The sequence below is a fragment of the Actinia tenebrosa genome, unplaced genomic scaffold (assembly GCF_029948245.1).
Source record: "Actinia tenebrosa isolate PJP-AT-01 unplaced genomic scaffold, QUT_ActTen_1.0 PGA_scaffold12__29_contigs__length_12842862, whole genome shotgun sequence".
Lineage (NCBI taxonomy): Eukaryota > Metazoa > Cnidaria > Anthozoa > Actiniaria > Actiniidae > Actinia > Actinia tenebrosa.
The window spans coordinates 4,690,560-4,704,965 of record NW_028292572.1 but is presented as its reverse complement, the minus strand read 5'-3'; the positions used below and the strand labels follow the sequence as shown (position 1 = coordinate 4,704,965).

The 14,406-nt window shown below is 45.5% G+C and overlaps 1 protein-coding gene across 1 annotated transcript; it reads left to right on the top strand.

Moving 5' to 3' along the window:
• The first annotated feature begins 8,787 nt into the window (after positions 1-8,787).
• On the top strand, positions 8,788-10,741 carry LOC116290437 (uncharacterized). Its single transcript, XM_031697468.2, has 2 exons — positions 8,788-9,649; positions 9,807-10,741. The coding sequence occupies exons 1-2, from the start codon at positions 8,788-8,790 to the stop codon at positions 10,739-10,741; spliced, it is 1,797 nt and encodes a 598-aa protein (XP_031553328.2).
• Positions 10,742-14,406: the final 3,665 nt, after the last annotated feature.

Sequence of the window (14,406 nt, the reverse complement as noted above, 5' to 3'; positions counted from 1 at the left end):
AAGGGCGCGGTGGTTTGTGACCCCCCTTACTTCATCCAACCTTTTCTTGTATTTATCAGAAACGTGATCCCTAATTGCATCTCTTGTGCGTTCATATCCTAACGCGGTTGCCACTTCCTTTTCCTTAGAGTACAAAGTTTCGCCTTGCACTATGTATCGCAGCTTGGTGTCGTTATTTTCAAATACGCGTAGCATCGTATATATTGGAAATATTTTATCATCGATTCATCCGCTGCGCCTCTAGAATGACTGAGGAACGAAGTCGGTGAGCAAATTAATATGCGACGCTCTTAAGTTGATTCATTTCTACGCTCAACTGTGCGTCAGACACGACGAAGACGTAGCAGTTTATCTTGTCGCCGTCGCCTGCGGAGGAATTCTTTGTGCGCTTGATCTCCAAAGTGATGCCGTCTTGAGTGTTTACCAGCCGCAGACCCTGACCGTGCATAGATTCATCGTTCGTCGTGCGCATGTCAATCCACAGCGCATATTTATCCTTAAAGAATTCCTCAGGGCTAATTTGGTCGCCAAACTTACGCATTGCCTCCCTGTGCACGTCTGCGCGTTTTATTCCCTTGGAGTAGACCTTGTTTGGAACGCCGTTGACATTCACCCCCACGTTAGTAATGTTGGGGTTGTGAAAGGCTTCGCTGTCGCGCTTACCAGCCTCGTAGGGTTTGGCAAACACCAGCATTAACCCCGTGAGACTTCTTCGTGGGAGGTTAATACTTTGATGGATAACCTCGTCCGTCTTGTCCAGAAAGCTAAACGTCTTGTACATCACTACGTGGTCGTAAAGGAATGCTTTTTCGGCGCTATATTCCATGCCAGCGCTACGGGCCAGCTCTTCGCTGTATACCGTCTCGTACTGCAGCTCTAAGTTGGTGATAGAATAGGGGTGAACGGCTCCACTAATTGCGCTGTCCATGCCTCCAATGACGTTCGTAGTGTCCGCCAAGGTTACTTCAAACTGTAACTCGGATAACTGTCTGGGGTAGTACGCACCATGGTTCGTAATCACTTCGAAATCCAAAGGGATAACGTACTTGCTACCATAGGCGGTCTTTACCCTTGTTGCGTCTGCTACTGCGGTTGCTCCGCTGGAGTCCGTAGGCGCTGGGTTGGTATCACTGCGAAGCTTACGAAGGATAACGCTGCCAATTCCCTGCTCTATCTTTTGTGCACGGTCAAAGGCTGTTAGCCACAGATCCTTATACGTGGTGTACAAATCGTACCTATTCAAGTCCAAGAGGGATTCCCCGGCAAACTTTATTCTCATCTTAGAGACGAGGTTCCTACCTACGTTATTGACGGTATGGCGCTTGTCCTTGGTGCTGGGTTGCACCGCTAGGTCAAACCTTAAAGCCAAGGTGCCAGGAACCAACACTAGGTTATCCGTTAGGCGGGGTACGCCTACATACAAGGTTTCTCCTGGCTTTGCGCTGCTGGGGGTAAAGGTGACCCGGTGAAAGGCGCGTTCTGCCTTTAGTCCACCAACCTGCTTAGGTAATACGTTGGGGTTTAACTTTGAGCTTATCATATATAATGGAAGTAGAAGGAACGGATTTTGACCCCCTTACCGAAGAAGGCCAAGTCGACATTAACGACGAGGAATACGATGCATGGACTAAAAGCACGGAGACCAACCCCCTAATTTACGACATGGCCTTGGCAAGCAAGTATGGCAATAGGTGGAAAACCTTCAAGGCAGCCTTGAATCGCATGTGGCAATCAAAGAACCGCGGCAGCCCCGTCCCTGAGTACTTGGAACTTCGAAACATAGACGAGCAGGGAGCAACCGCGCGGGAAACCGTAGAGTGGGCAACGCAAGAGCTAAGGCAACGCTATCCCCATTTCGAGGCGGACGACGTAAGGCTCACAGAACGCGGAAACAAAGTCCTCATAAGCGTTAAAAACATGAGATATCCCAATGATGACCGTTGGACTAAACCACAACTTCTCTTCGATGATACTGGTTTAGTAAAGGCCGACGTCGCAAGATTAAGAGGCTTCAAAGAGGCTACCAGGAGCGACTTAGAAAGATTGGAAACCCTAAACGAAAAAATTGCGTTAGAAAAACGCGCCAAGGGCCTGCAAGAAACGTTGGAGGAAAGGGAAGAAGAATATATGAAGCAAAACCAACTACTTGCCGATGCTCATAAAAGAGAACTTGACGACAAAAGTCAGCAAGTAATAAGAATGAGAGAACAAAGAGACGATGCCCTACGTGAAAGAGACCAAGTTCGAAAGGCCTTCGAGCTCGCCCTGCAAGACCTGGACATGAGCAAGGAAGAAGCCAAAAACTTGCATGTCACCATAGCCGGCTCTTTGGAGGAACGGCGGCAGTTGGTTGCCGAAATTAACACTAAAGAAGAGCAAAACAGACAAATGAGCCAGACTATTGAAGACCTGGAGGGGCAAATAGAGCGGCAGCAGGAAATAATCAATGACCAGGCTCGTCCCGAAGAGGAAAGGGAGGCTGCTCAAAAGAATTTAGAAGCCCATGAGGTGCGCCTTGCGGAATTACAGGCGCAAAAGGACAACCTGGAAAAGGAGTTGGGGCTTACCACCAAGGAAAAGGTAAAAAGAGCCCTTTTGAAGTATGGTCTTCCGCTGGCATTCACGGTTGCTATTTCAAGCGTAGTAGGAGCAATCCTTAACGCGCTTAAGGCTACGGGCGCAGGCGTAAAGAAACTGGGTTCTGGTTTGACGGACTTAGGGAAAAAGATGGCAGCCGGCTGGCCTGGGCTGCTTGGTAGCATTCTTGGCCTGGCACTTAGGGCCGGCGGCGAACTGTTGAAGTTCGTGGGGAATAACATTTGGATCTTAGTTGTTGCTATCGGGGTGGTCCTTCTTAAGAAGATTAGATGATTTCTTGTCCTTCTCATCGGGCTGTGCCCTGCTTTGAGGATAATGAAAGACAGTATTAGCGCCGCCCTGTTAATTCGGAACCAACGGCAACACGCTCATGGTAGAAATGGGTTTATGACTCCAGGCTGCATTCGTAGGCTTACGACCTATGCGATTTATCCCAAACTTGCCGTCATCAGAAGTGACTTGCAACTTAGCATATTTACAATTGGCTAGCATATGAAAAGTCACTGGCGTTAGGTCTTCAGCGGACCTTGTGCAGGGCTCCATCGAAAAATGGGTAACTTTCCTAGCGTTTGTTGAAGTTCGATAAGGAAGCAGGGGCTTATCATTCTCATCGATAAGCCTAAACCCCACATTTGCATGCGTATTTGCATTAATGCTAATAGTGCAAATGACCAATGCAGTTCCCCCAACTTCAACCCACATTCCAACATCATGCCAGGCACCGTTGTCATATCCCTCTTCATCTAAGCGATGGGTATAGCGCGTTTCCCTCACGTATGGATTCATATATTTCAGCAAATAAATTCCCTTCTAAAGACTTATTACCGTCAAAGCGCTGATGGTCATGTGGTTATAGACCGTATCCCTTTGATTTTCTATGCTATTTATGCAAACGCTCCCGGTGTCATCTACGCGCATTTGCAGCTTTACTTTCTCATGGCACTCGGCAACTAGGTGAAAAGTCCAAACGGAAAGATTCTCGCCGCTATTCGTTGGCGGCTCTACTGAGAAATGCGTAGGCTCTCTGTTGTTTGTCTTCGCGCGCATGGGCTGCAATACTCCATTGTCGTCGCAGAAACGAAATCCTACGTTTGCATTACTAACAGCTCCTAAAGAAAGACTGCATATTATCAGCTTCTTTCCTGAGTAGTTCAAATCCACGGACATCCCGGTGACGTCCGCCCAAGATGCCTGGGTGTATTTTTTCTCGCCTGTGTAAGTCGTATAGACACAATCTACTCCAGCTACGTAGGGGTTGTTCATCGCCATATATAATAGCTCAGACCAATGCTTGCAGCTGCTAGGCCGGCTTTTAATAAGTTATGGTCATATTCCTCGGGTATCGTAGGCATAACATGGGCCTTCTTTGATGGTTTCTTAACTACGGGTAGCTTCGTTTCGTGTGACTTTTTTGGCTCCTCTACGAAGTGAGGAATGCCCTTGGTAGTATCAGAGTTCACGTCATTCACCCCAAACTTCATATCCTTAGTAGCTCGCTGCAGCTTGTTGTTATAACCCACGACGGAATTGGCGTCGATAACCAAATTACTTGGCATTACCCAACAACCAGGACTCAAGGCATAATCTAGCCGCACTTTAGATTGCTGCATCGCAAGTTGATACCTTTGAACTGACTTAGAGATCTCATTCTCGATAACAGCGCTTTCGAAGAGGACATGGAATACTTGTTGTGTTTCCTGCGACGCACCACTGGCATCTACGATGGGGCTGCGAGTGCTAAACTGTGCTCCTAGAATGCAGTAAACGAAGGCTTCAATGCTGCGGTTAATCCTTGCTAGGTTTTTCAGTCCAATGCCCTTTGCGGCAAAGAAAGGCGCCCAAGGATACTTCTCTTTGCTTTGAATAAAGTAGATTAGATTACCCTTTGTTCCGCTGCCTCCTAAGTCTGAGAATTCGTAAGAGCTAGGATATCCCATGCCCGGCGTTTCTATGGTGGCACCAACATACGAAGCATAGGTGTAAGTTTCTCCTAAACCATGGGCGGCACCCTCTTTGTTGCGACAATCAGGGTTGGTAAGCTTAAACTCATTCCTTAATCGCTCGCATGCGACTTTGTCATATTTGTTATCCTTTGGGTTAAAGACAGTGTCACCAGGAAGCGGCGCTCCTAACTCAAACAATATCCTACGAATAGTAAAAGCAACGTGCAATCTTAGGAAAGGAATATGGAACATGTCCGCGGCTATGCCACATCCTTTGGTAGCAGCCCAGACAGCAAAGCTTAACTGCTGCGGCCAATACCGCATGTTGGGACCTGATAACCATTCTCTGGATTCTTTCCCTGAGTTATGTTTCATGGCAGTTTCTCTGAAGATGTCTCTGACTTTTTTCTTGAAGGTGGTAGGACCCACGGGGATTTCTAAGGAGGTAACCATTTTAGCAAAGTCATCCGCTCCGCCTTTAATGTCGTAAAATGGGTAATTCTGTGTTGCCGGTAATAGATTCTCTGGAAAATTAGGTTGCCTTTCTACCGTCTTAGGATGCTTGGCGGTCGCCTTGGCAGTCGCCTTGGCAGTCGCCTTTGCAGTCGGCTTTGGCTCCAAGTCCGCATTGCTGTACATTCTTTCGCCGTTAAAGTAAATCCCATCGGGTCTGCGCTCAAACTTACTAGCGTCTGCATGCGGAAACATCTTCCTGAAGGCCCTCCAGTTAGCATAATCCCGGTTGTCGTGATGTGGCTGCTCCTCAATGTCATTCCCAAAAGCGTCGTACATTAGTATATATAATGGATGTTATACCATCAGCACCTCCACTTTATCCTGAACTTCCTAAGGAACCTAACGAATTAAACGCTGAAAACTTTCGCCTTAATAAGGCAAACTTAATCCTGGCTTACTTGGAAGGGCAGACAAAACACTATGAAAAAGTTAGGAAGAAATACGTCAGAGCACGGAGTACGCTACATAAGATTTCGATAACTTCAGGATCCATATCTGTTGTGTTAACGGGCTCTGGCGTTGCTACTTCGCTTACTGGACCGGGAATAATTGTTGGAGTTCCTTTGGCCGGCGTTGGGGCAGCCTGTGGTATTATTTCGGTTGTTGCTACGGGCATTATGAAACAGTTGTCAAGCAAAATATCCAAGCATGACACGACAATAGCCCTGCCAAGGGCTAAAGTAAATACAGTTACTGACCTTGTCTCAAAGGCTTTGCGTGACAGAAAGATAGACGACGTAGAATTCTCGCTTATTCTGGCCGAAGAGGAGAAATACGAGAAATTAAAGTCGGACATAAGAAACAAAAAAACAGTCGTAAAAGATTTATCCGAAGAGACACGGAAAAAGATCTACCAGGAGGCAAAAGAGGAGCTTCAAAGAAAGCTCGCTCAGTAAATATTTACTTTGAAAAGAGCGTGACAGGATTCTATTTACATATTGAGCGACAGTCTAGAAATTATGCAGATTAAATAAAATAATTTTTACATACGTAAGCGTCCTGTGTGTCTGGCGTTCGCTTGTGATCGCGGACTTTGGATCTGAGGAGGCCCAGAGTCCCGAGTTCAAGCCTCGCTGCAGACGCATTTGGACCGGTTGCTGTGAGTAAAAAAAAAGCCTCCCTCACTTAAAGCAACCGTAAAAAAAAAAAAAAAGATAAAAAAAACAATTCAAGAAAGAAAGAAAGATATATGTGTGTACTAAAAGGCCTCTGGCGCGGGATGAAATAAGCCCCGTAAGCCTAAAATGTACAATTCAAGAAAGAAAGAAAGAAAAGAAGAAAGATATATGTGCGTACTAGAAGGCCTCTGGTGCGGGATGAAATAAGCCCCGTAAGCCCAAAATGTAAAAACACCCCACTGAGAAATGTATCACGCAGAACACCAAGCTATCCCCAGTGGGGTTTCTGGCAACGCCAGTTTTGCATTTTTATTTTCTCGGAATCCATCCTAACAGGTGGTGGTTGGGGTCTCTTTTGTAAAATATTTCGTAGATTACGTCAGGGTAATATGGAATATCCTTATTCAACCGACAAAACATCCACTCGGCTCTTGTCATATCAGAAACCTCAGGAATAGACTTACCGGTAATTTCAGGCAAAAGATAGGGAATAGCTTTGCTAGCTTTAATTTTTTCAGCGTTTTCCGTAGACTTTGCGGGGTTGGCTCTTCTAAGTGGTCTATGATTTTCTTCTTTACTTCGTTGTCTAAATATACCGGTCGATAACCTTGGATATGACTCATCCAGTCTCTAAAGTATTTTATTCTCTTATAAGGTGTTTTCTTACGACCTCCATTGGCGTAATACTGCTCTCTGGTAGCATTTGATACGGCATTACGAATATTCTTAGCACACTCGTAACACTGTGCTGACGTGTCATGTTCTATTTGCATTTTTTTACCACAACAAACATAGCTTATTTGGCTTAGTGGGGTACAAACTTAGGTTTCAAGCACTTTACACAGACGTCATAAGCAAACTCTTTACATTCATGCATATATATTTCATAGATCTTGTAAACACAGCAGCAGTAAGGGAATCATCGCGTGGGTAATACCCGCGGGACTCGCATGGTACTTGGCGGGGGTAATACCCGGGCCTCCCGGTACCCCCTCCGCGAGTCCCCCTTACTGCTGCTAACGTTCGGTCACGACATTATTGTATAGTAGTGTTGTAGTGTTGGAATAATAGCGCATTGCAGCTATGCAAAATTTGAACTCATATCTATTTTTAAAATGTTTTATCATGCCATAAAATTAGAAAAGAAAGATGAAATCTCGAAGTATTACTATTCTTTTAACATTGCATTACCATATGCATTTACAAAATCTGTCATCGGAGTATCACTTATATTCAAGCGGGAATGTATAGACCCCCAACAGATGGGCATCTAAAAGATGCCCATCAGTTGCGGGTCTTTTGGTTGCTAAGAACGTGTTGCTCGTTATGTAAGAGACAAAACCAACACCTAATAGTATAATATATACTACTCATACTTATCAGTAATGGAATTGTGAATGTAATTACCAAACAAGTAACAGAACAACAATAAATATTTCTTAGTGTCACCATATTCTTTCATGTAAGTTTATATAATAATTTTAAATTCTTCAGAACTGCAGCTGTATTTATTTTAGAAAATAATTAAAATAAAAAAGATCAACTTTATCTTTACTTTGCTCAAAAAATCCTTCATCAAAGACAATTCTTTCACAATGAAATACTGGTTCATTGATGAAACTAAAAAAATCACACCATGGTAGACCTGTTAATGCCAGCTGACACTGTACCTGGTAGTAGTAATAATGTGCTCGTTTGAGCTGTAGATTACCATTTTGTCCAACAGTCATATACTGTACAGAACTGAAGTCAGTTGTACCCTCTTTATCGACTTTGACTTCAAGAAGACCGAAAGGCATGTCATCTTGTTCCTCTGCATCCATGTCATACACCTTTCGGTCTGGGGTACATCCAAGCCAGGGGCATGCAGGGTTTATGACCAGTCCTGATGGATACAAATTCACTTTTCCATCCTTAGCAGTGCTTGCATATAATGAGGCAGCAGTGGCCTCTATGTCTATACCACGCTGCATATCTGCAGTCACAACCCTTCTCGAAGGATTCATTTGTTTTACAAGATTTTCAAAACCTGACAATCGTTTTGCTAAAAGTCCAAACTTACTTGCAGTTATGCGTTTCTCTCTCAAAGAGAACCAAAGTTGACTATCAAATTGTGATAGAGTTGCATTCTCCAGCTCAACAGCTTTATCATGAGATATGATGAGAGAATCTAAGCTTGCCTGTTTCTCTTGTGGTAAACAGATGCTGACTTTGTTTTTAATCCTATCTACAGCGCTCTCCAAAGGCAATGCTGGAAACTCTGTGCATGAAAAGTCATTAATTACATACTCTTGAGAGAGCTTTTGTTGATATGCAAGAACTAAATTTCTAGGGACATTTCCAAATTTAGATGGTACCATTTCAAGATGTTGCATGTCTTCTCAGTAGTATAGGGCATACCAGTCCTGATTTACCCGACCTTGCCCCATGATTCCCTGAGTTAATCAAATTCGCGTAGTAATGAAATTCCAAAAACGCAGTAAAAGCTACGACACCAAAAATGGTCCCCGGGGATTACAGGGGTCTCAAAAAGCGGGCATTCATGGGGTCAAGAATGATCCTACGGGTATTCTCCATGTTGCCTTCCAAAAAATATTCCTTATATATAGACAATGGACTCGCAATACAATTTCGAAACTTACGCCATCGCCGGCAGTTCTGCGATAGATTTGCGGAGGTATTGGAATACGAACGCGAGACGCATACAGCGATTGATAGAGAGAGGTATAGAAGAGTTAGGAGCCGCAAAAGTATCTATTGTGGTGGAGGTTAATTTGATGAAAGATGAAACGGAAACGACAGTTTGGTTGCGCACCAAAATGCTAACAGTCTTAGAGTCGACGGATTTGGATCAAAGGGTGTCCTCACAAGTCGAACCAATTTCGGAATCACTTGCCAAGTACACCCGAGAAGGATCCGGATGGACTGTAACAGCCATTAAGGGTGCTACGATTAGCATTGCCCGTTACGTACCGACTCGTGGTGGTTCTTACGTGCCACTGCCAACTTTCATAGAGGGTAAGAAGGCAATTATCAGTGTGCGTAACAAAGATAACAGGTGTTTTCAATGGGCACTGCGATCAGCGTTGTATCCAGTGAATCAAAATCCATTCAGAACGTCTAAGTATCCACACGACGACCTATATTGGTCTGACGTAGAGTTTCCAATGGAAATACGATGCATACCCGACTTTGAAGAGCGAAACGAGCTTGCTATAAATGTTTATGGTGTCCGAGAAAAGACTATAGTTCCCCTACATGTTCCATGTAACAGAGGAGAGCGCATACACCTTTTCTACCACGGTGAGCATTACTCATGGGTAAAGTCGCCAAGCCGTCTATTTGCAATGCATAGTAAAGACGGACACAAAAGGTTTTACTGCGATGCCTGCCTGTTACCATTTAAAGATTTAAAAGCATTGAAGAAACACGACCAAATTTGTCGAGGAGCCAGTGCAAAGAATTCAGCTGCCAGTAAGAAACGATTTACGATACGACGACCACAAACGCCAAAACAAAGTGCCGTACGTGATTTACGCGGACTTTGAGTCCTTGATTACCGATGAGTATGAGGAAGCTGATAACACACAAAAGAAAGGACTACACGAGATTTGCTCATATGGTTACGTAGTTGTTCGCTGCGACGGCGAAGCGGATGAGCCAGTGCTTTACCGAGGTCCTAACGCCGCACGGAATTTCCTCACAGCTTTAGAAGAAGAGGAAGAATACATCCGACAGCGCTTAGTACACAAGAAAAAGGCCAAGTTAACCAAAGAGCAGTTAGAGGCATATCACGCAGCACAGAAGTGCCACGTGTGTGAGCTAGGTGTTCTAAAGTACGGACGCCGAGCAAAGAAAGCCTGGGATAAGGATGGGGCTTACTTAGGAGAAGCGCACCCCACATGCGGGCGATATGCAAAAGACGGAGAAAAGCCCGGCAAGCCATCCACGCACTGCTTTCACTGCGGCGAGCCATTAGAGGAAGACTTTTACACAGACAAAGTGATGGATTGCTGTGAAATCACTGGTGAATATAAAGGCGCAGCGCACTGGAAATGTAGGCACCGAATAGACCCCAACATGGAGATTCCCGTATTCTTTCACAATCTTCGCGGGTACGACTCCCACCTCCTTTTACAAGGCGTAGAGGGTCACGAAGTAAAGTGCATACCCAACAACAAAGAGCGTTACATGTCCGTGACGATAGGTAAGCTAAAGTTCCTAGACTCCCAACAATTCATGGCGGATTCCTTAGCCAACCTTGCAAAATACAATGAGGATTCCCCCATTTCCGACGAATACGGCGCGGAAAGAAAAGGAGTGTACCCATACGAATACATGAATTGCTGGGAGCGCTTCGAAGAAACACAGCTTCCACCTCAAGAGTCTTTCTACATCACCCTAAATGAAGCGGGAATATCCGACGCCGAATACTCCTACGCGCAGGAGGTTTGGGTAAAGTACGACTGCAAGAACATAGGGGATTACCACGACGTTTACCTGTTGTCTGACGTTGTCCTACTAGCCGATGTTTTCCAAAGCTTTCGTAAGATGGCTATGTCTTAATACGGATTAGACCCAGCGAATTTTTACACAGACCCCGGGCTTTCCTGGAGCGCACTGCTGAAGAAGACAGACGCACAACTGGACCTCCTAACCGACTACGAAATGTATCGATTTATGGAAGACGGCATTCGCGGTGGAGTTTGCGGGCCCAGTCGCCGTTACGCGCGCGCCAACAATCCCCATGTAGAGGGCTACGACCCCGAAAAGCCAACGACGCACATCTTTTACCTGGATGCTAATAACCTTTACGGTTGGGCAATGTCCCAGCACCTTCCAGTTAGGGAGTTTGAATGGACGGAGCCACGCGAACCGGAGTATTACATGCGAATAAAACCCGACAGCCGCAAAGGCTTTGTCTTAGAAGTCGACTTGGAGTACCCCGAGCACCTACACCACCTCCACGATGATTACCCACTTGCCCCGGAATCAATCGAAATACCTTTTGAGCAGCTATCTCCACTACAAAAGAAGCTGTGCCCCAACTATAAGCCGTACCGCAAGCTAACGATGAACCTAATGCCCAAGAGGAATTACGTTGTTCACTATCGCAACCTGCAATTCTACGTGCGTCACGGAATGCGCGTGACAAAGGTTCACCGCGCCATGAAGTTCCGTCAAGAACCGTGGATGCAGCCATACATTGACTTTAACACCCAAAAGCGCACAGCCGCCAAAAACGATTTCGAGAAAAACCTGTTTAAGTTGATGAATAACTCAGTCTTCGGCAAAACGATGGAGAATATTCGTAAGCGGGTTAGCATAAAGATTGCTAACACGCGCGAGGAAGCGGAGAAGTACGTATCGCAACCAGGGTTTGTCCGCTACGTAGACATGTTGAACCTCTTTGTGATACACATGAAGAAGGCAAACCTTTTCTTAAACAAGCCTGTATACACCGGTTTTACCGTCCTGGAGCTGTCTAAGCTTCTGATGTACGAGTTTTATTACGACAAATTAAAACCAAAGTACGGCGATAAGTGTCGACTCCTTTACACGGACACCGACTCTCTGATAATGGAGATAGAGACCCCCGATGTTTACGCGGACTGCTTGGAAAACCTTGATGAGTACGACACCTCCGGTTACCCACGCGACCATCCCCTCTACTCAGCCAAGAACAAGAAAGTAATTGGGAAGATGAAGGACGAAATGTCAGGCAAGCCTATCGTGGAATACGTTGGGTTAAAGCCAAAGATGTATAGCGTCTTGAAGGCAGACGGCGCAGACAAGAAAGCAAAAGGTGTAAAAAAGTACGTGGTGAAGAAAGACTTAACTCACCAATCCTACGTAGACGTCTTACTTACGCAAAAGACGCAGAAGCACCTCATGAACTCGCTGCGATCATTTCACCACCAAATACACAACGTTACCCAAGAAAAGGTGTCCCTGTCCGCATTTGATGGTAAGCGTTGGATGTGTGACGATGGTATCCATACGCACGCGTTTGGTAATCACACGATAAGCATTTCGTCTTTGACGAACCCACGTGTGGGGCCATCATAAAGATAATACAAGATGGCCTGGCCCTTCTTAGCTATCGCACTTCGAATCTGGTAAGTTTCCAAAGACCAATTAGGATCCGTAGCTCTTTTGGATCCTCCTTCTAATTCACCCGGCTCATAGAGATATCGAACCGTGACATCGCCTAATCTCTTTTCCTGGGAGAAAGACCGCCCTCGAACTTCTGACGTAGGACTTGTGTTCCACGTGTTTCTTTTTTATGGCATCCTTGGGTCTCATTCCCGTAGCCCTGGCCGCCTCGTTGTTCAAAGCCGCGACGACCTGGGGGAGCCTCTGAGTCCATTCCCTGTTGCGTTTCGATGGATCTTCCAGCTCTTTCCAATACTGGTATCCGAAGAGACGCTCAGCCAAGGTTTTATTGAATCTTTCAACAATACTCTGACCCCTGTGGTACTCTGCTTCGGCTCTCCTAATCTTGGTGTCGTGGTCTTTCAGGGTCTTGGTAACCACGCCCATGAACTCCGTCCCCGCATCCACTTGCAGCAGCTTGGGCCATTTCAAGACGCGCTTATAAATCCTACCTAGGGCTTCTGCGACTTCCCAAGAATCCTTGCTGGTTATGGGTTCGGCGTCCTTGTATCTGCTTGCGATATCAACTACGGTCAAAGCGTATCTATAGGTCTTTCCTCTCACCTTGTCGTGCGGTAAGAAAAGCAAATCCGCCTGATGAACTTCATTGGGGGCATTTACGGTAAAGCTGGGCCTGGGAATGTACTTCGGCACGGGAAGATAAACCTGCCAGAGGGTTTGTTTTCTTACACAATTCTTAGCCGTTTCTTCTGATACCCTGGCCGCGGTCGCGAGTTTCTTGATGGCCGACGCTCCTTTCCAATAGCCTTCAGGCCCATAGTAAATCCTTTTAAGTTTGTCCTCTACGCGGCCCATTATATGAATTTCAAAACAAGATTGATCTTACGTCCGTTAAAATCCAGCGTCTTTTCGTCCACCTTAATGGTGATGTTTATGCTTTCTACCAAATTAGACAAATCATAGCACAAAGAAATGGGGGTGTATTCTACCAGGTCAAATGGATTACCTTTGGGCAGAAACTTGGACATAAGAGAAGACTTTTCTCCATTGTTGTAACTATGGACTAAATCGCAATAGACTTCGTAAGAGGATGCGACTTTCCATTTCACAGGTATGGCTGTGTCGGTAATTGTCTTGCCCGAGGCATATAATAAAGATCCCAATGGGTCAAACTTTCCAAAAGTTACTGAATAGTTTGGCATATTATGTTTGAGGGTCATTTCGTGCGGGAATCCCGTGGTGAGAGTATAACCGCGCTTGGCGAGCTCCTTGGCAAGGATGATTGGCGTGTATTGTCCATCGGGTAGCATTTCACCTTGATATTTGCCAGGCGCCTTAAGTACGGTAACCGAGGCATTGACTAAATTATACCAAGAATTGTACAAAGAGCAACTAACCAGCCGAACCTTACAGGCTTTGATGGGGGGATTCAGATAAGTGGTAAAGTTATTCTTGTCGCTTTCCAAAAAGACGATCATATATATTAGACGCTCATGCTTCGCGTCACTAGAGGCAGCTTAGACGAAATACGCCAAAGCTACGCCTCCCGCCAGCCCTGCGACTCCTACAAAGACCAACTCGTTGTCTTTTTGTTTCTTAGAAGGCTGGTAGTAATTCCTGAACTGAGGCTTTCTCATTCTAAAGTCGGGGTGCGCCTGCGCATAGAGCTTAAAGGCGTAGTCTGTGTTTTCGAAGTTCTTATCCGCCTGCATCTTGTCTTGGTAGTTCTTGTCCAACCAATCCCTGTAAGCTTGCCTTTTTTCATTCCAAGCCGCCACGTCTCGCTGATATTTCTCCAGCGCTAAGTCGTGTCTCTTTCTTTCGGCGGCTAATTCTCCGCTTTTGTCGCCTCTGACTAATCTATCCAAATACTGACCACCATAATTAGCTCCAGTGAATGCTAAAGCTGCAATATCTCCGCCTGCGATTAAACTAGCCATTTATATATTGGGCAGGTACTTTTCCTTCCGTAGGTAATCCTTTACCATGATAGCCCCGCCCACGGCAGCGGTCATCTTAGCAAAATTAGCAAAGCTTTTGCTTGGGTCTTCAGTAAAGTCTTCTTTGAGCACTTTCTTACCTACCCAACCAATACCCGCAACGATGGAAGTAAT

Excerpts from the sequence above, each read along its gene's own strand:
- LOC116290437 (XM_031697468.2), top strand. The coding sequence starts at position 8,788 with ATGGACTCGCAATACAATTTCGAAACTTACGCCATCGCCGGCAGTTCT. Across the intron at positions 9,650-9,806 it reads TGCAAAGAATTCAGCTGCCA|TTGTTCGCTGCGACGGCGAA; the intron begins GTAAGAAACGAT and ends ATGGTTACGTAG.